At 36.8% G+C, this 26,001-nt stretch overlaps 1 protein-coding gene across 1 annotated transcript in view; it reads left to right on the forward strand.

The window, feature by feature from the left end:
* Positions 1-26,001, forward strand: part of sdk1a (sidekick cell adhesion molecule 1a) — a 637,737-nt gene that overhangs the window by 259,536 nt on the left and 352,200 nt on the right. Inside the window, exons 2-4 of the mRNA XM_056453953.1 lie at positions 3,486-3,645; positions 7,441-7,547; positions 14,493-14,640. Coding sequence (XP_056309928.1) covers positions 3,486-3,645; positions 7,441-7,547; positions 14,493-14,640 — 415 coding nt within the window. The remainder of the gene's footprint in view (positions 1-3,485; positions 3,646-7,440; positions 7,548-14,492; positions 14,641-26,001) is intronic.

Here is a 26,001-nt window from a genome sequence, read left to right on the forward strand (position 1 = left end):
AATTAGATAAACTTTATTCTAAAATATCAAATAACCGAGAAAGATTTTGTTATTAAGAGATAGTAACAAACATATAATTATAATATCATATACTGAAACACACTATGCATAGGCCTCTGATAGAGGTTTGGAAAGTGATATATTTACACGTCTGCTGTTGATTATGCAGACATGTAGAAAAAAAAGCTGGATATTTGTGAAGAGGAAATCTGAATAACCACCTACCTGCAGATTGTAGATTTATTGAGGTGACGGTCCTGATGTTGGGAACATGCCAGTGTTTTATTATGAACGATAGTGGTACTGAAACCTGGAACGTGCAGAGGTGATCGTCCTGAAGCTTTGTTTTCAGCAGTCTTGAACCCAAAGTACTGTGCATCCAAGCTCATTTAACACCATGAAAATCCTTCCTGGAACATACAGCAAAGTTCTGAAAAGTTCTAAAGTCTTTGAGCACTTCAGATAATCTCGGATGCGCAGAGATTCCTATGAAGAGAATTTTACCAAAGCTGAAGGTCTTTTAGGGAGGCACTGCTTTGGTTGGTTGCTGTTCCGAACTTCCCAAGTTACCTTGGGACTTCTTTGTCTCTCTTTGTTTTTACTCGAAAACATTCTAACCTTGCAAACAACTAACCTTTGTCAACCACTCTTCAAGCAGCAAGCACTAAAACAGTTCCTAGTTCTCATGTAAATTCCTTAGTGTAAAACCCCAGTAAAAAATAGGCCTAACATATATATTCATGCGCTTAATATTTGCACATACTTGTCATATTCGTCGACGTCCAGACCTGATGAGCAGCCGTTTCAGGGTCTGAAACACAAAATAATATGTTGCTCTGGGATCAATAATATGCATGTCCCAGGCTCCGTTGTGAAGCCACAACACATTCTTGTTTCTGGGACTTACCTAGGCAACAAACCTACTACGTAGATGTCAGAGAATAATTTAACTTATTGAACCAATGCAGTATATGGCAACATTAATATTTAAAATTGATTTTTCTTATTTATTTTCTATGCATAATTCACTTTCCAAAATCACACACAACATTTGACACACGCAAATGTTTTGACATAAAGACCAAATATGTAGAGTTGAAGGACTATTTTAAACAGTGCAAAGCATATTTAAAGCAAAATTTGTTGATTAGGTAAAAAAACAAAACAAAACAAACAGCTCACACGTTGAAATGGCTAAAACATATGAACCATTCCTTGATGGGTTAACTCAAAAACTTGAACAAACGGGTTAAAGTAGGGTTTTGCTTAATGTTTTAAAGGGGTTTGCTTAGTTTTGGGTCCATTTAAAAGGTAAATGTTGATTAGGTTAAAATAAAACCCAAAACAAACAGCTCACACCTTTAAATGGCTAAAAATATGACCCATTCCTTTAATGAAAAGCTTGAACAAATGGGTTAAAGTAGGGTTTTGCTTGTTTTTGGTCCACTTTATTAGATGGAATATTTTGTAATCCATGATTGCTTTGTGTCTCTCTGTGCCTAAGACGATATTGATTAAAATCAAATGTTGATTAGGTCAAAATAAAACCCAAGAAGGAACGGAACTTGATACCTATCAAGGGGGAATGGAGTATGGTTAATATAGAGTGGGTATAAGCTACAATATATAATAAACTATATCATATCTTAATTAAAACAACAACCCATAGAAGGGAATTGTTTGCTTTTGTAATTTAAATAATTCTAACTGTATTCTAATAGGCTTCATCACACAGTCAGTGCTTTTGATAACGTTAGCTCGTACATCATTAAAACAACAATTGCAGCATTGTCTTAGACAAGACATATCATACACCTTTATTCACTACTTTATCAGTCGAAATGTTAGCTGTGCAGCCTATGGGTGCTGAAACAGCCTCATATTGTTCTGGATTCTGCAACTTGTGAAGTTTATATGCTGACCCTCGTGGTAGTTGAGCTGAATACCTATGAGTTGAATAATCTCAGCTCCCTACAGATGGAGCTCTAGAATGGGATGCGATAGGCAGCATGTTTGACCGTAAATTTTCATCATATATATAAAAACAGGAAATCTACTTTAATAAATTGTCCTTGCGTGATCTGTCCTCCATTCTGGAGAGACAGCAATGGTAAACCTATAAAATACCTATAAAGCAGTGTCCGTCTCTCCTCACCCACACCGGTCACTCTCGGATATTTCTCAATCGCGCTGACCTCAAGGACACTATGTCTTTCTCTGCTGTCACCTGGAGTCTCACTAGCCCTTGGTCGCCTTCTCCTCCTTTCACGTCTTTCATTCGGTTTTTAAAGGCCTCATTGATATTCTCCACAGCAGCTCCACCGCATCTGTCTACATTCTCCACCATGTGCTCTACAGCAGGTTTGTGACCCCTTGACATTTCGTCCGTTTAACTGAAACACAGCAATTCAGAAGCTTGTGCATGAGCTAAATGTGCCTGGATGCAGATATAGGAAAGTGAAAGAATCCATTTTAAAAACCTACATTTGGATGTTTCTCTTTAACACCTTCATTTGCATTAATTGCTTCATCCAATACAGGAATCCAAAGAGGCCAAGGTTTAAAAAATGTCTGTCAGCGCTGCAAAGTATTGCTTATTTGATAAGCATTTGTGGCTTGTTTACCAGTACGAAATCTAAACATCTTTGAACTCCATCAGTTTAATGGCATAAGATAACTGTTATCTTCTGAAAATACCTTTTATATTAAGTAGTGCATTGACAAATGGTGTTTATTTGTTGTGTGCATTAAACTAGCGCACATTTAGTGAGCTTTATGCTTAAAATTAAACAGCATTTTACCGGCGAGGTTAGAAAAATACACTTAATTCAAGATGTATTGTCTAAAACAAGCATTTTATTACTACACATATAAATCTTCCTGATGTTTAGATTATTTTCTTGCCATTTCCCAGTAAAAAAATAACGCTGAAAAATGTTATTTTGCTGTGAGTGCGTATCGGCTGAGCCACTTACATATTTCAGATGGTTTATACAATGTATAAAAGAGCCATTGCACAGCACAATTGATTTGTCTGAGCTTTAGGGGAAACACGGCGACGCTGCTGACAGAAGTCAGATTCACTGCGCCCAGGTGTCCTGGCTCTAAGTCGTCCTGTTTTTTTTTAAAATCAAAGCTCGAAGCCTTTCTCTTGTGAAGTGTGGCAAAATCTGCAGATGGAAGATTTAAAGGGTTTGGCACTGGCTGTCTTTGGTTCTCGGGCGATGTGAGGACTCATAAAAGATGCCTTTGTAGAAAACATGCTGTGATAACCTTTGCGCCGTGGCTTCTGTTTGTTTGTTTACAATGAGAAACGGCCATCTCCGGATTTCCAGCAAAGTTGGTTGATGTAAATTGAGGAACCAGCAGTGATGGCACTGCATATTGACATGGTCTTTGATGGTGCATGACTTGCCGAGGTCAGGGTAGCATGACAGCGAACTGCACACCTTTTCTAACAGTGCCTCTTTCATGTCTGTCTGCAGGTGATGTGGCCCCCTACTTCAAAACGGAGCCGGGACCTCCAGAGATCCACCTGGAAGGGAATCGTCTGGTCATGACCTGCCTTGCGGAGGGCAGCTGGCCTCTGGAGTTCAAATGGATGCTCAACAACACCGATATCACAGCCTTCTCCCCTGAGTACAAGTGAGTGGACGCTTTCATCTTAAGGCTTTCTGGAGATGAAGTCTTGCTCAAAACCATCTCAAGATTACAAAGAGCCTTACGGTTAATATAAGAAACAAAAAGTCTAATATTAATCTCCCCTGCAGCCTTTCCTCTGTTCAGGGAGCACATTTATTCACTACGTGTGGCAGGTATATTAAATCCGTTCAAAACATGACCATTAACCCCTAGAACAATGTTCTTATATTTTATCTTTTGGTCCGTTTCTGGAATCTTTCATGGGATTTGAGGGATGGTAGGCGACACGGTGGCTCAGTGGTTAGCACTGTCGCCTCACAGCAAGAAGGTTGCTGGTTCATGTCTCGGCTGGGCCAGTTGGCATTTCTGTGTGGAGTTTGCATGTTCTCCCCGTGTTTGTGTGGGTTTTCCTCCGGGCGCTCCAGTTTCCCCCCACTGTCCAAATACATGCGCTATAGGTGAATTGAATAAACTAACTTGGCTGTAGTGTGTGAATGCCAGAGTCTATGAGTGTTTCCCAGTACTGGGTTGCGGCTGGAATGGCATACGCTGCCTAAAACATATGCTGGAATAGTTGGCGGTTCATTCCGCTGTGGTGACCTCTGATAAATCAGAGACTATAAGCCAGAGGAAAATGAAGGATTGAATAAATGAATTTAAGGAATGCTCACATTTTAGAAAGTGTATATATGTATATATATATTATAATTATATTATATTAAGATGATGTTAAGAGAAAATGCCAAGGAAAAATTATTTCTTAATTTAATCATCTCAAACACGTTTATATGAGCAATAGCATGTTTTTGCTTTTTTAATGTACAGGCTTAGCCTTATTATATGCAGCGTTGGGCATGTGACTTAAAGTAATTAGTTAAAGTTACTAATTACTAACTTAGTAACTGAATTACATTATTATTAAGATAGCTAATTACCACGAAAAGTAATTATTGTCTTACTTTTTAGAACAAAACAAAACACAACTTGGATGCCTTTATAATGAATATGTTACAAAACATTGTACTATTTTGTGTTGTATTAATGTTTCTGTGGGACAATGTGAGAGACACTTATCACATTTAATCTTTTTTTGAAAATATCATTGTTCCTATAGTGAAACAATAAATCATTATAGATGGTTTAGAACTTTTTATATTTATTGCACAGACCACTAGTCAACAAATGAGTCTAAAAATAAAGTATGCTTCTTAAGGAATGTAACATTTGATTTGATTTAATGGTAACCTTTGATTTGGCCCGCCATCCCAGCTGAGTAGAGAGGGAGAATGATGAAAATGGTTTTGAGATCATATTGTCAATTCAAATTTAATGTAAATCTTTGTTTGTTTGTTTTATTGTTAAAAGCTAACTGAAATGACATTTTCAATTAAATAGTGTGAATAAACCAGATTTAGTTTAAATGCACATACTGTCACCTGACAATACAGAGACTTTTGTGAGCAAATCAAGTCAAAGGCAGATTCTGCTAGACTCGTGTGTTCAGCATTGAACTTCACAGTGTTTTAAATGTGATTGTTTGTTAAGTTATCATTTAAAAAGTGATACTGCATTAGTTAAAATGATTGAAATTAATGTTTTTTATTTATTTTGAAATATTATGAAATAAATTAGTAATTACCCATGGCCACTTTAATGCAATATAGTTTGGTATATTTTGGCTCTCAATGATGTGTTTGTTTTTTGGCCCTTGATACGAAAACGTTTGGGCACCCCTGTTTTAGAGTAATGTTTGTAGTATTATTGTGTGTTAAGTATTATTTTTAATATTTATTTATACTATAAAAACATCTTGCAGCAGTTGAAACAATGATTCAGCGATTACGTAAGATTTGAAAGATTTCACCATGATTCTTATAACAAATCTTCTAATGTTTGTTCATGTTTTAATCTTGGTGTAACGCTAGCTTTCATGTCCATGAAACACTCTCTCACTGACACACTGACTCTGATGCCATATGGAGAGATTCCACTTTACCACATGGCAAGCTGATGATATGGAAATGTGATTGAAAAGTTGTTTGTCAAAATATACTATGACATAATTGACTGGTTTTGTTATTATGTTTTGATTACGCCACTCTTGAGGTGTTAGAACACTACTAAACTACTGTAGCTTTATTGTGTTGATGTAGTAACTCTGCGTCCTCCTTTGAAAGCGGAGCTCACATACTGTAATTGGCTACATTTTAGCCAATCACCCACTCTCCTGGAACACACATACACACACACACCAGAGCAGGTCCTACATCGAGAGAGCCTGCTCAGATGAAAACCGCTTCAGTGAGCTCAATTACAACAAATGCTATTGTCTGTAATGATAACACAGGGGAAACAGCCATATGTTTAATTACTCGTTACTGGAAAAGTAACGCTGATTATTTATAGCCCCCTCCACTGATTATACTATATGCTATATTTTCATTTATTCTATCTTTCAAATATTTTATTGATTTAGTTGTTAAAGTTTTTATCCTTGACAGTGTCTTTAAAAAGAGCAAGACGTCTGAAATTCATAAGGTCATTAAATAAATAAACATAAATATATATTCTAAATATTACTATCTTTAGTCCCTGAGTATCAGGGGTTGCCACAGCTGAATGAACCACCAATTACTCTGGTATATGATACACTTTATGTTTTTACAAACTGAAAAACAAGTCACCATGAATTTCCAGGACAGAAGCTGTCAACCATGCATTGAACCTGCAGGGCTTCTTTAATCAAGAAATGAAATGACTAGAAGTGAAGCACATTCAAATAATTTTAATTACATTTTTTCCCTCCCTTTTCGTTCAAGATAGCTTCCTCTAGACTATGTAGCAGCAGTACATTTAATCAGCGATATAATTTCCTAGCCGAGTCCTCTTCATGCCGTATGTTTAATTTCTCAGTAATGATAGCCTCTTAGCCTGACCTTTTTTAATCAGCGTACAGCCTTCATAGCACTCAGCGTTTCCTCAGACGTGCGGAGTGTTAAAGCTGCTGAAGAATTGGCCCTCAGGGTTCCTTCTTTCTTAATAGAAGAGTCTGCAGCGCTGCCCGACTCTCTTCAGAGACAAATAATGCTTTCATTCCTTACCTGAAGTGCACCGCTGACACCTGATTCATAGTTAATGTCAACTTTTACATTAGATGTTTTGATTTATCCTCCATTCAGGAGTCGTATAAATGCTAAAGTAGGTGTTTCGCATCTTTGCGTCTCCCTGTGTCAAGTGTTTCCACATTTTGTCCATCTACAGAACCGGTTTGCTCTAATTGGTATTGCTTTTCTCATTATATTTCATCACTCTCAGAGCTGCCACGGTATTGCTATTGAGTTCCTGTGAAGGAGGAAAACCACCAACGAGATGCGCAAACCCGCCGTCTGGCATTTTCAAAGACGTAAACAGATTCTGCTAAGTAGTGAGAGACGGCACATTAGTCATGTATTCAGCGTATTCGGAAATGCCAACAGATTTTAATGCTCCAGCGTTTGCCACCTTTGCTTTTGGTCAAAGTGGCCTTTTGGCTGAAATCTGATATTCGTCATAATGGCTGGGCTTGGAGAGGAGTTCCTGTTGAGCCATTTTGATGTGCTCCGTTCGCGCTAATGTGCGAGCTGGCAAAAAAAAGCAGAGTCGTGACTGCAAGGGTAAACCTTTTAAACCCAACCTCTCTAAATGGGAGCACATTTGAGTCGAAAATCCTTGAGTTTGTTGGCAAATAGCTGTTGTTGTTTTTTTTTTGCCATTCCAGGATGTGAATTAAAGTTGTTGTTTCTCTTTTTATACTCTCAGGTACACCATCTCCTCTCTCCAGCGCTCCAATATGGGTGTTTATCAGTGTGTGGTGAGAAACAGGATGGGCGCTCTGCTTCAGAAAAAAGCCGAGATACAAGTGGCATGTGAGTTCATGATTCATCACGAATAAGATTGATCTGGTTGTTGAGTCAACTTATTGATTGAAGGATTGCAGGATTTAGCTGCATTTATTTGATCTAAAACATTAAAATTGTGACAATAATGTAATTCAAAGCTATTAAGTGACTTAACTACTAGGTATTTACATAAATAAATAGGTACTTATTGTGTTTGTATTGTATTGCACAACACATAGTGCTATTGATGTGGGATATGGGTAAGATTAGGGGCTGATTTGGTGGTATGTGTGTGTTTAAGGGTGGATTAAGGTGTAAGGGATGAGTCAATAAGTGTAGTTATGTAGTTACAATAAGGGCCTACTCACACTATGTTATCCGAACCGTGCCCAGGCCCGTTTCCCGGATAGTTTGAGAAGTGTGAGTGCTCTGAATTGGGCTCAGGCACGGTTCAATTGGCCGGCCCTGGCGCGGTTGGAAGAGGTGTGCCTGAGCACGGTTCACTTGGGCATTGGCGCGGTACGCTTGTGTGTGAGTGCAAAACGCGCCTAATCCCGAAACTGAAAGCGAGACGTGACTTTTAAGGGACTGTTTCACATGGATTTATTAATCATTCTTACCGTTCAATGAACGCAAACTGTCGTAGTTTATTAAAGACGCAAACCCCTCACTGCACCACAGCTGCGCCTTCAGTAAACCTCCTAATTCCTGCAGCATGAGGATTTTATGACTGTTTATGAGCGTCAAAAGTGGCTGATCTGTTCGGCGAAATAATTGACTGTGTTTCACCGCATCCCAAACGACTAAAACAATATATCTGAAGAAATCTCCACTGTGCTGAGCGAGAGCGCTTCTCTATTGAACAGTGCATCATCGATGACGTAAGCATGCCCAAGCCCGAATGTAATGTAAGTGCGAGCCGTCGGGGGAGACGGGAGAGCGGACAAGCGTGCTTTGGCCCGGTTCAAGTCAAATGTACATAGTGTGAGTACGCCCAAAGTGTAATTACAGATGTAAGTACAATTTATAAGAAGGTATGTACAGTTGAATCAGAATTATTAGCCCCCCTGTTAATTTTTTTCCCCAATTTCTGTTTTTTCAACACATTTCTAAACATAATAGTTTTAATAACTCATTTCTAATAACTGATTTATTTAATCTTTGCCATGATGACAGTAAATAATATTTGACTAGATATTTTTCAAGACACTTCTATACAGCTTAAAGTGACATTTAAAGGCTTAACTAGATTAATTAGGTTAACTAGGCAGGTTAGGGGAATTAGGCAAGTTATTGTATAACAATCGTTTGTTCTGTAGACTATCGACAAAAATTTGCTTAAAGGGGCTAATAGTTTTGACCTTAAAATGTTTTTTAAAAAATTAAAAATTGCATTATTTTAGCCGAAATAAAACAAATAAGACTTTCTCCAGAAGAAAAAATATTATCAGACATACTGTGAAAATTTCCTAATTTGGGAAATATTTAAAAAAAGAATCAAAGGGGGGCTAATAATTCTGACCTCAACTGTACATAATAAATACATTGTACCAAATTAGTATAAGAACATACTAATTAAAGGGCTAGTTCCTCATCGTTTACTTTTATACAGCGGTCTTTCGTGCAGCTTTAAATTTTTATCAGTGTCCTTATTCTGTTGAACACAAAAGAAGATATTTTGAAAAATGCTGTGTGCTGGTACACAGCAACTTCCATAGTATGAAAATATATATTGACCTTATTCTTCAATGCGGAATTGTTTGCGATTGTTTTAGAACTTCAGATTCAGCTGCTTATGGGAGAAATGACTAGGAATAATAAACAGCAGAAAATGGTCAAACTACTTGCTCTACAAATAAGTGTTTGCATGACAATACAGACAAAATAGATTTATATAATAGGAAAAAATCAGTTTGCAACATCAAGCAGCAAAACAAGCTTTTTTAATGTCTAAAGTCGGAAGTCTCAAGACAAAAGGATTCAAATGGCTGCGCCCGCACGTACGTGCAGAATAAGGTGAGTATGAAGGTAAATCAGTAGCAAAACTCGAAAGCTTGCAAATCTAAATATAAGAACTTACAGACAATAATTAACACACTTGTGTTTTGAATTCGAAGTTGCAGATTAACAGTTGTGTATTTGTAAAATGTCCTTCACAAATACAAAATGACAGACACAAGTGCGCACGGCAAATTTGATTGCATCTTCGCTCTACAACCAGCACACATGTCAGCACACCTGTGGGTTAAATCGTATCTTTAGAATCATATAACATCATTGAAAGCAGCTCCTACATAACTTATAACTGTTTCTTATATAAAAAACAAGCTACAGAACCACCTAACACAATCCTTGGCTTAGCTAACAGTATTGAACATAATTATTAAAAATAATAACTTACCCTCTGATTGCTCAATGCCTCCAACAACGTGAGCTGCCGTGTGTGCTGACGTACAAAAACGTCCAATCTCATTGGCTGGCTATAGCCAATAGACTGGCTTTGCTGCTCTTTTACTGGTATGTACATTTCTGTAGAATTAATGATATTCAACCAAAATCTTTTAAGAAATATTTGAATTAAATCCTAAATAATAAAATAATCATAGAAAATTATGAGTCCCGTTAGCTGCAGGCATTGTTCATTGGTTAGGCATCGACCAATAAAACAGGTTTACCCCTGCCACGCCCCTCCCCGCGCTGCTCGTGCCTCTGCATCTACGAGTGCACAAATGAGTTCTGCTACAGAGATCGCACATGTGTAGCAGAAGTCAGAGTGCGTGAGATTTGTAGTTGAACTGGCAAATCTGAGAGGTTGTGAGTGCCGATTTGTGGTTGTAGAGCGAAGATGCAATCAAATTTGCCGTGCGCACGTGTGTCTGTCATTTTGTATTTGTGAATGACATTTTACAAATACACAACTATTAATATGCAACTTTGAATTCAAAACACAAGTGTGTTGATTAGTGTCTGTGTGGGCAAATCGAGAGATTCAGCTGTTCACATCAGAGCTGTGAATGTACATTTCAACCTACACATACAAATATTATTATCATATGTTCTTACATTTAGATTTGCAAGCTCTCGAGTTTTGCTACTGATTTACCTTCATATGTGAATACTATGGAAGTCAATAGGTGCCAGCAACCAGCATTTTCAAAATATCTTCTTGCGTGTTCAACTAGAAAAGTAGAGTTCGTAGACAAACTTTATGTTGGCTTGAGAAAGCCTAGTCTGAAAGTTTGAAGTCTTTGAAATGTTTAAATAATTGATAGTTTTAAGTTTGAAACAGTTATGACTACCTAAAGGTTAGCATGTTTCTAGTATGGATTGACATGTTTCTTGCTAGGCTGTTGATAGGGGGTTCTGAGTGGTTACTTGGGTGTTCTGAATGGTTGTTAGGGTGTTCTGAGTGGTTGATAAGGTGTTGCTAGGCGGTTGCTAAGGCATTGCTAGGTGTTGCTAAGGTGTTGCTAGGTGGTTGTGAGGGTTTTCTGAGTGGTTGCTAGGCTGTTGCTAGGTTGTTGCTAGGCAGTTCCCAAGGTGTTCTAGGTCGTTGTTAGGGTATTCTGTTTGGTTGCTGGGCGTTTGCTAAGGCATTGCTAGGTGGTTGCTAAGGTGTTCTAGGTCATTGCTAAGGTGTTGCTAGGTGGTTGCTACAGTGTTCTGAGTGGTTGCTAGGCGGTTGCTAAGGTGTTGCTAGGTGGTTGCTAGGGTGTGAGTAGTTGCTAAGGTGTTGTAGGTGGTTGCTAAGTTGTTGTTAGGCGGTTGCTGGATCATTGCTAGGTGGTTGCTAGGTGGTTGCTTGGGTGTTCTGAGGGGTTGTTAGGCGGTTGCTAAGGCATTGCTTGGTGGTTGCTAAGGTGTTGCTCGGCAGTTGCTAAGATGTTCTTAGTAGTTGCTAGGCAGTTGCTAACATAAATTAGCATGCTTCTAGTGTGAATTAGCACATTGCTAGCTTATTTCTAGCATAAATTAGCATGTTTATAGCATGGTGCTATATGAATTAGCATGTTGCTAACATGTATCTAGTATAAACTAGCATGTTGTTAGCATAACTTTAGTATGAATTAGCATGTTGCTATTTAATTGGTATGTTTGTTAGTGTGTTTTTAGTATGGATTGGTATATAGCTAGTATGTTTCTAGTATGATTTGTGTGTTAGTATGCTTGTTAGTATGTTTCTTGTATAGATTGGTATATTCCTAGTATGAATTGGTATGTTGTTGGTATGTTTGTGGTATGGATTGGGATGTTGTTAATATGTTAGTATGTGGCTTGAAAAGTCATCAGTGATTGGCAGATTGGTAGTCTGAGTTAAATGAGCCCAACCTTAAGTCTGTATGACAGTCTGGTGGAAAGTTATGAGGTCACAAAGTTTGGTCCAATGCTGAGTCAATGGGACTTTTCAGAATTTTCTGGGACAGTTTTCGGAATACCATAAGTCGGATCAGTTGGAAAAGATATTCAGTATAGTTTGGAGGTTTGGTGTTAGTTTGGTGGTTGTAGTATGAACGGTCTAGGAGGAGATGCGTTCTTAAAATAGTCTAGGAAGAAGACGGAAAAATCATAAATTTAAGTAGTATAAGAGTATGTTGGCTTTCTCTAGCCACCATAATTAAAGAAAGAAACTCAAATAGGTGGAGCATTGAACAAGTGAAGAGTGCATTTATACTGCTTTGGACAGTCTCTGAAGACTTCTCATTCTTCATTAAATCATGGTAAAAAGCAGTTTCACTCAAATGCGAAGAACTGTGTTATACCTTATAAACGACCCCACATAATGCTTTAAATAAGGCTGGATTTACACTGAATATGTGGCTGTGGAAGAAAAGCCAGCTCATGTATTGGTCCTTTGCTGTAATATTTATAACATGCTCTAAAGGTTCAGAATGCCCCAGACTGACTGTTCCAGACGCTTGTAACATTTTAACTCAGCGAAACATTTGGCTAGGATGGAGATATTACAAAATATACTGTTCATGCCAGAGGAAAGTGTATGAAATGATTGTTTTAAGTTCATCTAAATTGTCTTTGTGCCCTATTTTCCTAAAATGTAAACAAAGAAATAGGTTCACACCTAATTATGTAGAAATTTTAAACGAGATATAAAAGGTCAAACTTCATTTTGATGCTCCCTTTTTATCAATTTTGTGTACTGTAAGTAACTTTACAACTACTTGTCAACTTGCAGCCATTTAGAGTGTTTAGTACTAATCATAAATCCCTTTAGGAAAACTCAGTTTACTTGGTGAATCTATTTGTTAATCATTTTGTTTATATCACAGAAGCATGATTCACAAATGAACTCTGTAGGAATGGGTTTTTAAACCACAGCGGTTCGAACTGTAGTTCTGCCGAATGACTAAAAAGTTATCAGTATTGATGGTAAAAAACTGTACATTCTAGTCAAACCATTCTTCTGCAATCTTATACCAAAAACGGAAATAAGGGCAGTATTAATAGCTATAAATGTGGGAGATCATTGATATTATGTGATTATATTATATTGCAATATGGAACAATTAAGTGTTGATGTTAAATCAAAAGTAATTCACAAATACTTGAAAATGATTTAATGACAATAATTCTCTATGGTTACAACTGAATTAGTTACAAATATCTGTATAAAATGATCAAATATGAAATGATAAAAGTATATGATATAAATTGTACCCAGCTTAAATGTAAAATTAAAGTTACCAGAGGTAGAAGGAGAGACAGAGAAGGGGGAGGGAGAGAGAGAGACAAAGACAGCAGGCCCAGAAGTTAGCCTGATTGCAGTAGAGTCAGAGAAGATAGACTCTAGAGGAGGAGAGGAGCAGAGGAGGAAAGCAGGCCAGGAAAAGACAGGCCAGGAAAAAGAGCCAAAGCAGTGTTTTACCACCTATTTTGTATCTTTCTTGACCATGTGACTAAAGCCCAAATACTAAGACATTCAAACTGACCAATTAACATGTGACCACATCGTAAAACTCCCAAAGTCCACACACCAGGCCCTGATCTTAACAGTATCTGCCTTTGGAGTCAGTATGGACCTTCTTGAGTCAAAAAGACATGTTTTGTCATATAAACAAAAGCATATGATAATTTAGCCTTTTACAACTCTAATATTGTTAAGTAATTTAGAAAGAAATTCTAAAGGGCTGGTGCTAGAGTGGTAGAGTAGACACATACCCTCTGTATGTGTGATGCTAACAAAATGTCCATGGGATTGTTGTAGTAATGGACATTAAACATGTATTTCTAGGTGGTTTTTGCTGGTAACTTGGCTGGTACAGGCACCGTCAGATTAGAATTTTAGTAGTTGATGATGTGTGCTCTGAATGTACTAATCACACTGGTGTGATTGTACGCTTCAGAGACCAGCCAAGGCTGATCACACCGGTGTGATCATACGCGTAAAATGGTTAAACTATAATGTCATTCTAACTGTACAATAATATGAATAACTAACTGAAGGCGTTTTGCCTCCAAAGACAATTCTTTTGGAAAGTGATTGACATACTCTATAATGTTAACTCAACAACAATTACAATGTTACTATATACAACAAATATTGCACACCGCTAGCAGGGACTGATGATGGTCCTAAATTAGTGATGAAACATTCACAAAATAGTATCTCATTACTGAACAATACTGCAGGTCAGTTGTACCCACTTTAAGATTGTATTTAACTAGTTACAGTTGTTTTTGGTGTTCTCTTTCTAGAAATGAAACCTTTGAAAAAACTTAAAATCAATATGAAAACTGCACCGATGTCACCAATTTCAGAGCACAATGTACTTGTTCTTTTGTTCTTACTTGGTGATGCAATCTTGCATTGCCGTGTGCCACAAATAAATGTCTCTGATTGAACACCTCTGCGGTTTGTACCCAAAAGCCTCTGTGGCCTGTTATGTTTCATCAGGATTGCTTTATTTTGAGAAAATAAGCTGTAGCATGTCTGCAATAAGATATTTCTACTCGCAGATATGGGCGACTTTATCGACAATGACCAAAGAAAGACGGTGAGTCAGGGCCGGGCCGCCATCCTCAACTCCCCAGCGGTCAGTTGTTTTCCGCGGCCGCAGGTGACATGGTTCAGAGATGGCTACAAGATCATTCCAAGCAACAGAATGTAAGTAAAGCTTAATTGCTTGTCTAATCTTTAAACCTGAACGGCTGTTCATTAGGAAAGGTCTGGGTGACCCGGCGCAGGTCCCTATGGCTTTGGGTTCACATAAGAGATATAATTACCTTCAGTGTTCACGCTTAATCCCACTGGGCATCCATTTATGGCGGCCCACACTGGAAAATATTGGGTAAAACAGAGAAACACTTCAGCTAGCGATGCAGAAGACACGGTAAATGTGCACTGCTTACTTCGAGTGTGTGCGCCAGTGTTTTTCTCACACTGCCTTGTCACAGAAGTGCAATTAATGCCTGTTCCCGGCCCTTCTTTAATCTTGCTACGGTAGTTCTTCATTGCCTTTTTCTAATTAGCAGCTCACCCAGGCTGAGATCGACGAGGCTGATCCGATTCACCGTTATCAGTCAAGTGTCTTTCATTCCGACGAGACCCAAATAAAACTCCACCACTGAGACACATCTAATGACTCACCTTTCACTCGCCGCATACAGCGGAGGCCCATTTGAGAATTGCATTTGATTCCGGCAGAAGGTGTAATTGAAAAGTAAGCAGGCTCACGCAGGTAAATTCAGAAATAGACTGAGGCTAGTGGTGATTTGCATTCGTTCCATTTGGCTTCGAGCTGCGATTAATTTGTCAGAGCGATGTTCAGGCGGTTTTATTTTCAATAAAAGCACTCAAAAGTGAGTTACAGATCCGTGGACGTGATTGTGTGATCCCATTCACTCCTGGAATTATTATCTGTCTCATTGGTGCAGACGTGAGGACATCCAATCATCCTGTGTGATCCAATCACTTGTGTTTTAGAAGCTGTCAGAAACACATGGGGGCAAATTGCTTTTGTTTTATACATGTTAATCTGTCATGAACAGTTCGCCCTGCACAAAAAACCCATGTACAGTAGGAATGTAGATAGTAGATGCCTTGACAATGGACCCTTTTCACATTTTGGGGTTTTTCAGTAGTGGAAGTCGTCAAAGTTAGGCAAACTTAGAGCGCAGTGAATAGGAGAGTACAACAATTTTTTTTAATTTTTTACAATCAGATTTGCTGAAATAATTAGAGAAAAACTTCATGATAGTGTTATCAAAAAAAGGGGGAAAAATTTGAGACAGCCAGAAAAGAGAATAGCATCAAATTTACCGTACTGCTCATACACTTTCATAGGCATCACACAAGCGGGATTTATTTTTTTTGTCATTTTACATACATAAATATATTTTACATACATAAATACATATACAGTGCTCAGCATAATTGAGTACATCCCATTTTGAAAATGAATATTTTTATCCATTTCTCAGTGAATATTCAATTCAGTTCAATTCATCTTTATTTGTATAGCGCTTTTACAATGTAGATTGTGTCAAAGCAGCTTCACATAGAAGAGTATAGTGAATTGAAATAGTGTAGTTCAGTTTTTAAAGTTTAAGTTCAGTTCAGTTTAGCTCAGTTCAGTGTGGTTTAATAATCACTACTGAGAGTCCAAACACTGAAGAGCAAATCCATCGATGCACAGCTCTACAGATCCTGAACCATGCAAGCTAGTGACGACAGCGGCGAGGAAAAAACTTCACCAATTGGCGAAAGTGAAGAATTAAAAACCTTGAGAGAACCAGGCTCAGATGGGCAATATGGGCAATGTATTTTGATGCATTTAAACAGAACAGATTTACTAAACCGATATATTCATAAAAATAATATTTAATCACCAAACATTTAGAATTCACAGACAATATAATTAAATTCAAGCAAAATATTGCAAAAAACAATTACTACCTACAAAATTTCAACTAAATTTTCCTATTTTTTTGCTTCTCTTAAGTTATTTTGTTAGATAAGCTCCAGATTTGGCTTCAGTACTGACTAATCTAATGTGTATGCACAAATATAATATTGTGTAGCTTCCTATTAAATATGAATCTAAAAGATTTTAAAAGGTTTTGTGAGGGGTGTACTTATATATGCTGAGCACTGTAAATGTGCACACATGTTTTACATCAAAATTTTAAGGGATTTAAGATGCTGATGACCATTAAACGTGTCATACAGTAACAGTCTTGTGAAAAGAGTCCATTGGTTTAGCTGAAGTGGAAAAGAGGGTTTACGTTAGTAGCGAGTGAGCTATCTGTTGTCAACTAAGTCTGCTCCTCCATTATTGTTCCTGAGTTTTGTGTTATGAATAAATATATAGGCTAAATTACAAATCTTACTATATATCCAGGAATGACAGAGATGTATTTTGAGCTGCTTTGTTTGATTTTAATATGAAAACAGGCAGGAATTAAGATCAACCTCTTCATAAAGAGGTTCATAAAGAGTTTTATAAAGTTTACCGACATTCTTTCTCTCAAAAAAATCTAAATTAGAGCTGAATGATATGGCACAATGCATGAACATTTATTAAACTCAGCAGTTTATGTGTTTGTTGGCACATTGATTTTTGCAAATTTCAATTTTACCTTAAATGTCTTGCCTTAAAAAAAACAAAAGATACTTTATACAGGAAGTATACTTCTTTGAGGGGTGCAGAGTAAACCCCTGCCTCTCCCATTTTCAAAATAAGAGTCCCACAAACAGTGTTTTTGTTTTTGTTTTTTATAAGTCACACTGTTAAATAGTGACTCCTAAATATTCCTAAATTGATTCCCCTAGAACAGAGATGCCCAAACTAGGCTCAATGTTGGCCCATAGTAACCTTTGATTTGGCCCACCATCCTATCAGAGAAGTGAATGATGGGGACGATTGTGGCAAATGCCTTTAACAGAGATTGTCATTTTTGATTTCACATAACCTTCTTTTTGTTTGTTTGTTTGTTTGTTTGTTTGTTTAATTGCTTAGTGACAAAAAAAGCTAATTGAAACTAAATGTTTTAATTAAATGTATACATAAATGAATCTGATTTTCTAAAATGTAAATACTGGGGAACAAAAGACAATGCAGAAAACATAAGTGAGGAAATCAAGGCAAAAACAGGTCCTCCACTGAACTCCATTCTGTTATAAATGGGAATGTTTTTGTTTTTAATATAACAAGTTCGTTATAAAATGTAAAAAATATACTGTATTACTTAATATAAAGCAGTGTTTTCTAGTTATTTTTTTTTAGATTATTTTATAAATTAGGAAATTACCCATGGCATCTTTAACGTAACAAAGTTTAGTGTATTTACCTTTGGCCCACCACCCTCAATCAAGTTTGCTTCTTGGCCCTTCATAAGAAAAAGTTTGGGCACCCCTGCCCTAGAATTTTCAACATGTTCTCTTAGCCTTTTCCATAGCTTCATATACATATAGATTCATTTTTAGATAGACAAAACATAAACTTGTGTATATAAAAGAAATTGTTAACGCGACATGGCAGCTAAAGGAATGAAAGGTCTGCTTTACAGTTAAAGAGTCAATCGGCTGTGTATTGACTCTTAAATTTGCATTAGTTTGGACAAGCCTGCAAAATGCAGTTTCTTTCAGCATGATTTACAACAACTTTGTTATTGGATTTTGTTCTCGGCTTGAAATATATTATTGAAATGCAATTTCAAAAAACAGTTACAGCCATTCCAATACTTAGAACTAGATAGGAATTGTAATTGCATGTCTGGAAATTGCTACAGGGGCGTTACGTAAATGACCGCCAAGTGAACTGGCTTGCTTTAAATGGACTTCCTGAAAAGTGAAGACCAACAGCAAGCAATAAGACTCACATACCAGTTCATTCTGAACATATGTTGTTTTGTGCACGTAACCTGTGCTGTCCTGAAGTGAAATTGTGCGTTGAGTTGAAAGCCATGTTGGATGTGGATATATGGAGTCACCGTAGATGTAGTTAAGACTGTTGGCCACACTCCAGCTCAATAATTGAACCGGTGTTCTCCTGCCAGTGCTTTGACAGAATATTGCATGATGACAGAAAGCAGGGCACATACATAAAATCAATATGCCACTGCTGACTGTTCACTGCAGCATATATGCAGCTGAGGGAATCTGTACCTTTGGGATCCTGGCGGTTTTCCCAGACATCACCGCTGCTGCTTTGACCCTATACGAGACCCAGCTGGTGTCTATAGCATCCAGACTCGAACCCAGAAGCTCAGAGGACGCTAGAGTAATATCAAGCAATCATACATCCAGCCAAGCCCATTAGCGCACTATTGGATGTGATGTCACATCCTTAATTGTTCTGTGGCAGCGGCTGAAGCAATGCAATCAGCTTAGCCATTTAAACTGGCACTATGTGTTACTGGGCAAAATCCCCAGGATGGACTTTGGGAAATTGGGCTGTACTTCATAAGCACTTGACTGGCACGGTCATTACATTAACTGCCCTTGTAGGATCAAAGTTTATCTATGTCCTAGGATCTTCAGCCCTGATTTAATATTAGCATAGATGAACATGCAGCAACATGAATCTACTTGTGAGTCTCGTAAGAAGACACAACTGATAAATGCTGCTCTGCAAAACATTAATATCCAATAGAAAGAGTGAAGGGGGAGTCGAATGGTTATTTGTTGAGAAGCCCACGGCAAAGGCTTTAAATGATGTTCACTACAGACATATAAAACAGTTTGAGTCAAGAACTACCAAAATAACAAGACTTTTACAATGATAATAAGAGTAATGATTATGGACAACCTTTTCAACATTCTGCTCTAGAGACTCTTTAGACGCAAAATACTATTAACCAGGGGTCGCCACAGTGGAATGAACCGCCAACTTATCCAGCATAATGTTTTACACAGCGGATGCCCTTCCAGCTGCAACTCATCACTGGGAAACATCCATACATTCTCATTCACACACATACACTACAGACAATTTAGCTCACCCAATTCACCTGTACCGCATGTCTTTGGACTTGTGGGGGAAACCGGAGCACCCGGAGGAAACCCACGCAAATGCGGAAATGCCAACTGACCCAGCTGAGGCTCGAACCAGCGACCTTCTTGCTGTGAGGTGAGAGCGATACCCACTGCGTCACCATGTCGCTGCTGTTGCATCTTATTTATTTATTCATTTTCCTTTGGCTTATTCCATTTATTCATCAGGGGTCGCCACAGTGGAATGAACCGTTAACTTGTCCAGCATATGTTTTACACATTGGATTCCCTTCTAGCTGCAATTCAGTACTGGGAGATGCCCATACACACTCATTCACACAAATACACTATGGCCAATTTGGTTTATTCAATTCACCTGTACTGCATGTCTTTGGACTGTGGAGGAAATCGCAGCACCCGGAGGAAACCCAATCGAACATGGGGATACCATGCAAACTCCACAAAGAAATTGACTCAGCTGGGACTCAAGCCAGCAACCTTCTAGCTGTGAGGCGACAGCGCTAACCACTGAGCCACTGTGTCGTCCCTTATTTATTTGTTTATTTATTTATTTATTTATTTATTTATTTATTTATTTATTTATTTATTTATTTATTTATTTATTTTTAAACAATCAAAATCATGTAGCCCAGATTTCGACCACTGCAGTCCGTGATGGCTTGTAAAAGTATGAAAAAAATCACCTTTACTTGTACAGAAACAGAATTTCAAAATAAATTGAATAGACATTAATATGTAAATACAGTTAATACAGATATAAAATATACAAATACACATAATGAAAAAACAGTGTCATCATTCAGATCAAATTCAGTCAAAGTCAGCTTTATTGTCAATTCAACCACATGTGCAGGACATACCGAGAATCGATATTGCATTACTCTCAGACCCTAGGTGCAAAACAGGTAATATTAATACAAAAAGTAGGATTTTAAAAAGAAATGACAATAAATACAATTATACATGTAATATAATCTTAAAACTAAGAACAATACAGGTTCACTTAAGTTAGTTCAATTTTAGTTTTATTCAATTCATCATCCTTGTAAATTTAATTTAAGTAATTAAGTAATAAGCAATTATTAAAGTTATAGTTTTCATTAAATTGTCACTTTGCTTCAGTAGAGGTTTTTACACCTTAAGAATGTTTTCATAGGTCCTATAAAGATTGGCACAGATTTTTTTCCTGCAGTGGAACTGGGAACTACATTAGCTCCTACTTCAGAGTAGGATATGACCCATAACGGTAGAAACTAGCAGGGAAATAAGTGTACATTGATGAGGTTGAATGCACACCATATGAAAAACAGGGACAGTATTTTAAAGTGTTAAAAGATAAACCAAAAGCTAATGTTAACAGCATTTACTTCTTGTCTGTGTATGCAGCATTGTGTTTTTTTCAGCCTCACTGATGAGTAGCTTTATAAGTTGTCATAGGAAATGCAGTCTCTTAGCCCTCCTTTTTCACTTTAAGTTGCTTAATTTGTCTACATTCTATCTCTGTTATAAAAACAACCTTAAAATAGACAACAAAAGCACAACAGTCATCACTTTAGAGTGCCTAGTGATGGTTCTAATGCAATCAGAACATTTTTTGGCCAAAAAACTTTAGCTTTCAGGGGACCTGACTGGTGATTAGTTACTGTGACTGAGTTCCTATAACTACTTTGTTGCAAGATTTGTTGTTATTCCGCTTTCAGTAGACATTAGTGTCTGTTCTCGTCTAATGGTGTTTTTGTGGTCATATCAACACATTTTCTGAAAGTTTTGTAACTTTCAGTCACCAATTAACCAAGCTAAAGGCAACAATGGCAAGGATCTGGCTAAACTAAAGTATCTGGAATACTCTCAGACATTAGTCCATGTGTCAACCAAAGCAGTTTTAGCCAGCTCTTTTCAAAACTAATGGTTGTGGGTGTTGAGAGCACTTCTGATGTAGTTTGCTTTTCAGTGATGCAGAATGTCACACTGTTACTGCCAAACTTATTTTGGAGATAATTTGTTTTTGACTAAAAATGTCAACACAATGAAGAAACATTCAATTCTGCAACATTTTTCTTTTGATATCGATGTACAGTAGGTAGTGCTGTCGCCTCACAGCAAGAAGGTCGCTGGTTCGAGCCTCAGCTGGGTAAGTTGGCGTTTCTGTGTCACAGTCCAAAGACATGAACTACAGGTGAATTGGGTAGGCTAAATTGTCCGTAGTGTATGGATGTTTCCCAGAGATGGGTTGTAGCTGGAAGGGCATCCGCTGCGTAAAACGTGTGCTGGATAAGTTGGCGGTTCATTCTGCTGTGGCAACCCCAGATTAATAAAGGGACTAAGCCGAAAATAAAATAAATGAATGAATGTACATGTTGTAACAAAAATATGATGACAAATGGATGTTATTTTTCCTGCTCCTTCAGTGTCATTGGACAAAAGTTTTAAAAGTGACATCGATGAGCACTGCATAAGGTTACATTTTTTTCAAACCTTGGCAAACAGGAAAAACAAATTATAAAAGTATTACGCCTTTCTATGTCTCTACGGTGCAATTCACTACTGAGTGCAGTATTAAGAAGCACCAGTGAGACTGAGTGAGAGTGCTCAGTCTCTGTCAAATATCACATTATCAATGGAAATGTATCACTCAAGGTGGAGGTCACACTAATATGTACTCACCTTCATTCATATGTATTCAAATGTGGGAAGAGAGCAGAAATGAAATGTAGGCAAATAGCTTCTGTGTTTAGATGTGTACCAAAGTTCTGTGTAACAGACCAACTGAAGATATACAAACCTCAGATAGACTTGTAGCCACCAACATGGAATGTGTTGCTGTCTCCTTAGTCAAACACACATGATTTATCTCATCAGCTCATTAGCAGAAATTTCAGAACCTGAAGTTATTGTGTGAGACTAACGGTGTTTTCTCACAAGCGCTATTGATACACACACAGGGCCGTTTGACGTCAGAGTTTGATTCATTTGGCTAGTGTGAACACATTTTTTTTTTACGTTAGACAGCATTTACACTTTGAACATTACCACTCTCACACTTTGAAAATTAAACTACATTTTCAAAGTCCAAAAAATTTGAGGCACCCAATCAGCATTATCCAGACATGTTCTGGTTGTTGCTAGATCAGATATGGTTGCGGCCGGAAGTTAACGAGAATTATTTCTATTGTTTATTAAATTTCCCATTTATTGTATTTTATTAACGTCTACCCTCACCCCAACCCTAAACCCAACATCACAGTAACAAAAAAAAACAGTAGTTGTACCGAGTATTATTTATGTTATCTATTAAATTAGATCGGAGACGCGGCCAGCCGGAAGTGCAATATGTACATCAATTATGGTAGCATTATTTATGACACTGTATAATAATAATTACTATTTTTACAGTACTGTAACGGTTGGGTTTAGTGTTGGGTTGGGGGTAAGCGTTAAAAAATACAATTTATTGGGTAATTAACATAAATAATACTCAGTAGAACTACTGTTTTTACAGTGATGTGTCGGTTGGGTTTTTGTGTTGGGGTTATTTATAGAATAAATGGGAAATTTAATAAATAATATAAATAATTCTCGTTAATTCCCGTATCTGATCTAGCAACAACCCAGCAACAGCCCCGTGATTCTGCCATTTTGGAGTAAAAAAGCGATCGGCCATCCATTTGATCTTATTGCTGTCGCGATGGCAGGAAACTGCTTTGATTTTTATTTATTTATTTAAAAAGCACTTTAAAACTGGGATATAACCTGAAAACACCAATACAACACGTACTATCACAATCATCAGCACTTTTAATAGTTTATTTTACACACTTAATTATATTTAACTAAACTTTCTTGGATCTGTCACTTTTAGGTAAAATTACTTTAAACTACTTTAATTTAATAGTTTACGCATTGGCATAATATAAATGAATACTGACATGTTAAATGAAATTAACATGACTTTCAAAATGGGATGTTGATAACAGACTGACAGTACTCTTTTTGTTATATGTTATAATAGTATTTTTTTCCCAGTGTTGTCTGTTAAGGAAAGACTAATAAATCTTTTATGTAAAAAGGCAATTTCTCCAAAATGAATTCTGACACAAATTCATCAAATACGCACACATACACATCTATGTTAATATATTATATATCCTGATCTGATCACAATTAAAGACATATGGGGAATTCTGAAGAGACATCAAGTTGAACGTCTCTGAGCATGTGTGAGTATTCTGTAGATAATTTAGTGGTTGTTTAAGGGACAGGTGTCAAACTCAGTTCCTGGAGGGCCGCAGCTTTGCACAGTTTTGCTCCAACCCTAATTAAACACACATGATCAAGCTAATTGAGTCCTTTAGGCTTGTTTGAACACAACAGGTAAGTGTGTTGAAGCAAGGTTGGAACTAAAGTGTGCTGGGCTGTGGCCCTCAAGGAATTGAGGTCATTTGGTTATTTCAGTCCTCATACAGTCGACATCTTCATCATTATCTAAACAGTCTCTCTCACACTGCGTCTGATGATTTGTGTGTCTTTTTGAACACTTTTAATTCTTCACAGTGTACATGTTAACTGTATTTAAAAAAGCGCCCATGTCTTCTTCTGTATGACACAATTTTTATGCACGCGATTTGATTGGAAGGGACTGATTATTCTACTTAGCCAATCAAGTATATATATATATATATATATATATATATATATATATATATATATATATATATATATATATATATATATATACATGCATACATATATATATATATATATATATATATATATATATATATATATATATATATATATATATATATATATATATATATATTCAATACATAAGTATAAAATAAACTACAAGGCAATTGAACTCATGTGAAAGCACCCTAAGGATACATGCTAAATGTGCAGTCCACACTCTCAGAAAAAAAGGTACACGATGGTACAAATAATGTTTCTTAAGGAACAGTTTTGTACCTTTGTAAAAGTTGTACCTTATAAATTACAGAAAATACCTCTTATAATACTTTTCTGTACCTTTTATGGTACAATTGAAATAAAGGTACACAATTGTTCTCTTAAAAAGGTACATAAGTGTTGGACAACTCCATCTTTATTATAATATCTATGACAATAAATATTACCGAAGGCAACATGATTTTATGAATAATTTCCATATTAAAACATGAATCACTTGAAAGCATATGTTTAAAGAAACTCATAAACATTAATTATTAAGTTCTATAATACAAAACAACTGGTAAAACAAAACTATAGATATTGTAAACTAAACTTTTAAGGCATTTTTAATAAACATTTGGTAAACATTTTCTGATAAAGACATTTTCATTATTGATATCCGCACCTTTTGGCGTTTGCTTTCCACTACTGTGCTGATAAAAGTCCTGCATATGCAAAGTATTCATGCAGACATTTTACTATTGTATAACTAATCAAACATTGTGCATATCTCGTTACAATACTTTTACATAATGCTATTTTTATTTTAAAATTAAGTAAATTAAATTAACTTTTAAGTGATTACAAAGGTATTGTGTGAAAATTGGAGAAACAAGTTTTATATTTAACATGGGAGAATGTGTTTCTGTAACATTTTTGTGAAAAGTGCTGTGAAATGTTTAGCAAAAAATAGATCTTTTGTAAATGGAAAAGGTGTGTTTACACAAAAAGAAACTTAAAAAAAAAACATTGTTGAATAAATGTATTTGATGTTTTATATTTAGTGAAAATAAATTGACACATTTTGGATATACAGTAGCAAAATGCCTTTAAATAGTTCTTGAAGGAACAGATTTGACACTGTTAAAGTACAAAGTGTCTTGTCACTGTAGTGGTACCTTCATGGATCAGATTTGTACAATCAGAAGGTACAATATTGTATCTGCAGATTTTAAAAACCAATGGTACATTTTGGTTTTCCATGGTACAAATCAAACCTGAAGGTACAAACTGCAATGGTACAAATTTGTTTCTTTGCCTTAGAGGTACAGTTCTGTCCCATAAAAAGTTACTGCCACAGTGACAAGGGTTTGTACCTTTTTTTTGTACAACATTGTACCATTTTTTTCTGAGAGTGCAGAGGGTAGATCCAGAAATGTGGTTGAAAACCACTGATAAAGAGTGTCATTGAAAGATATTTTGAAGATGGGTAAGGGGTGGGCAACACGGTGGCTCAGTGGTTAGCAAGAAGGTCGCTGGTTCGAGCGCTGGCTTGGTCAGTTGGCATTTCTGTGTGGATTGAAATGAATAAACTAAACTGGCTGTAGTGTATGAGCCTGTGTGTGAATGTAAGAGTGTTTGAGTGTTTCCCAGTACTGGGTTGTGGCTGGAAGGGCATCCGCTGCGTACAAAAAATGCTGGAATAGTTAGCGGTAAATTCCACTTTGGCGACCCCTGATAAATAAGAGACTAAGCCGAAGGAAAATGAATGAATGAAAGTGAGTAATTTATGATGTCAAACTTGTTATTATTTGTTTAAAGTTCTAAAGCATGACATCGTGT

This window comes from Danio aesculapii, chromosome 3, assembly GCF_903798145.1.
Source record: "Danio aesculapii chromosome 3, fDanAes4.1, whole genome shotgun sequence".
Taxonomy (NCBI): Eukaryota; Metazoa; Chordata; class Actinopteri; order Cypriniformes; family Danionidae; genus Danio; species Danio aesculapii.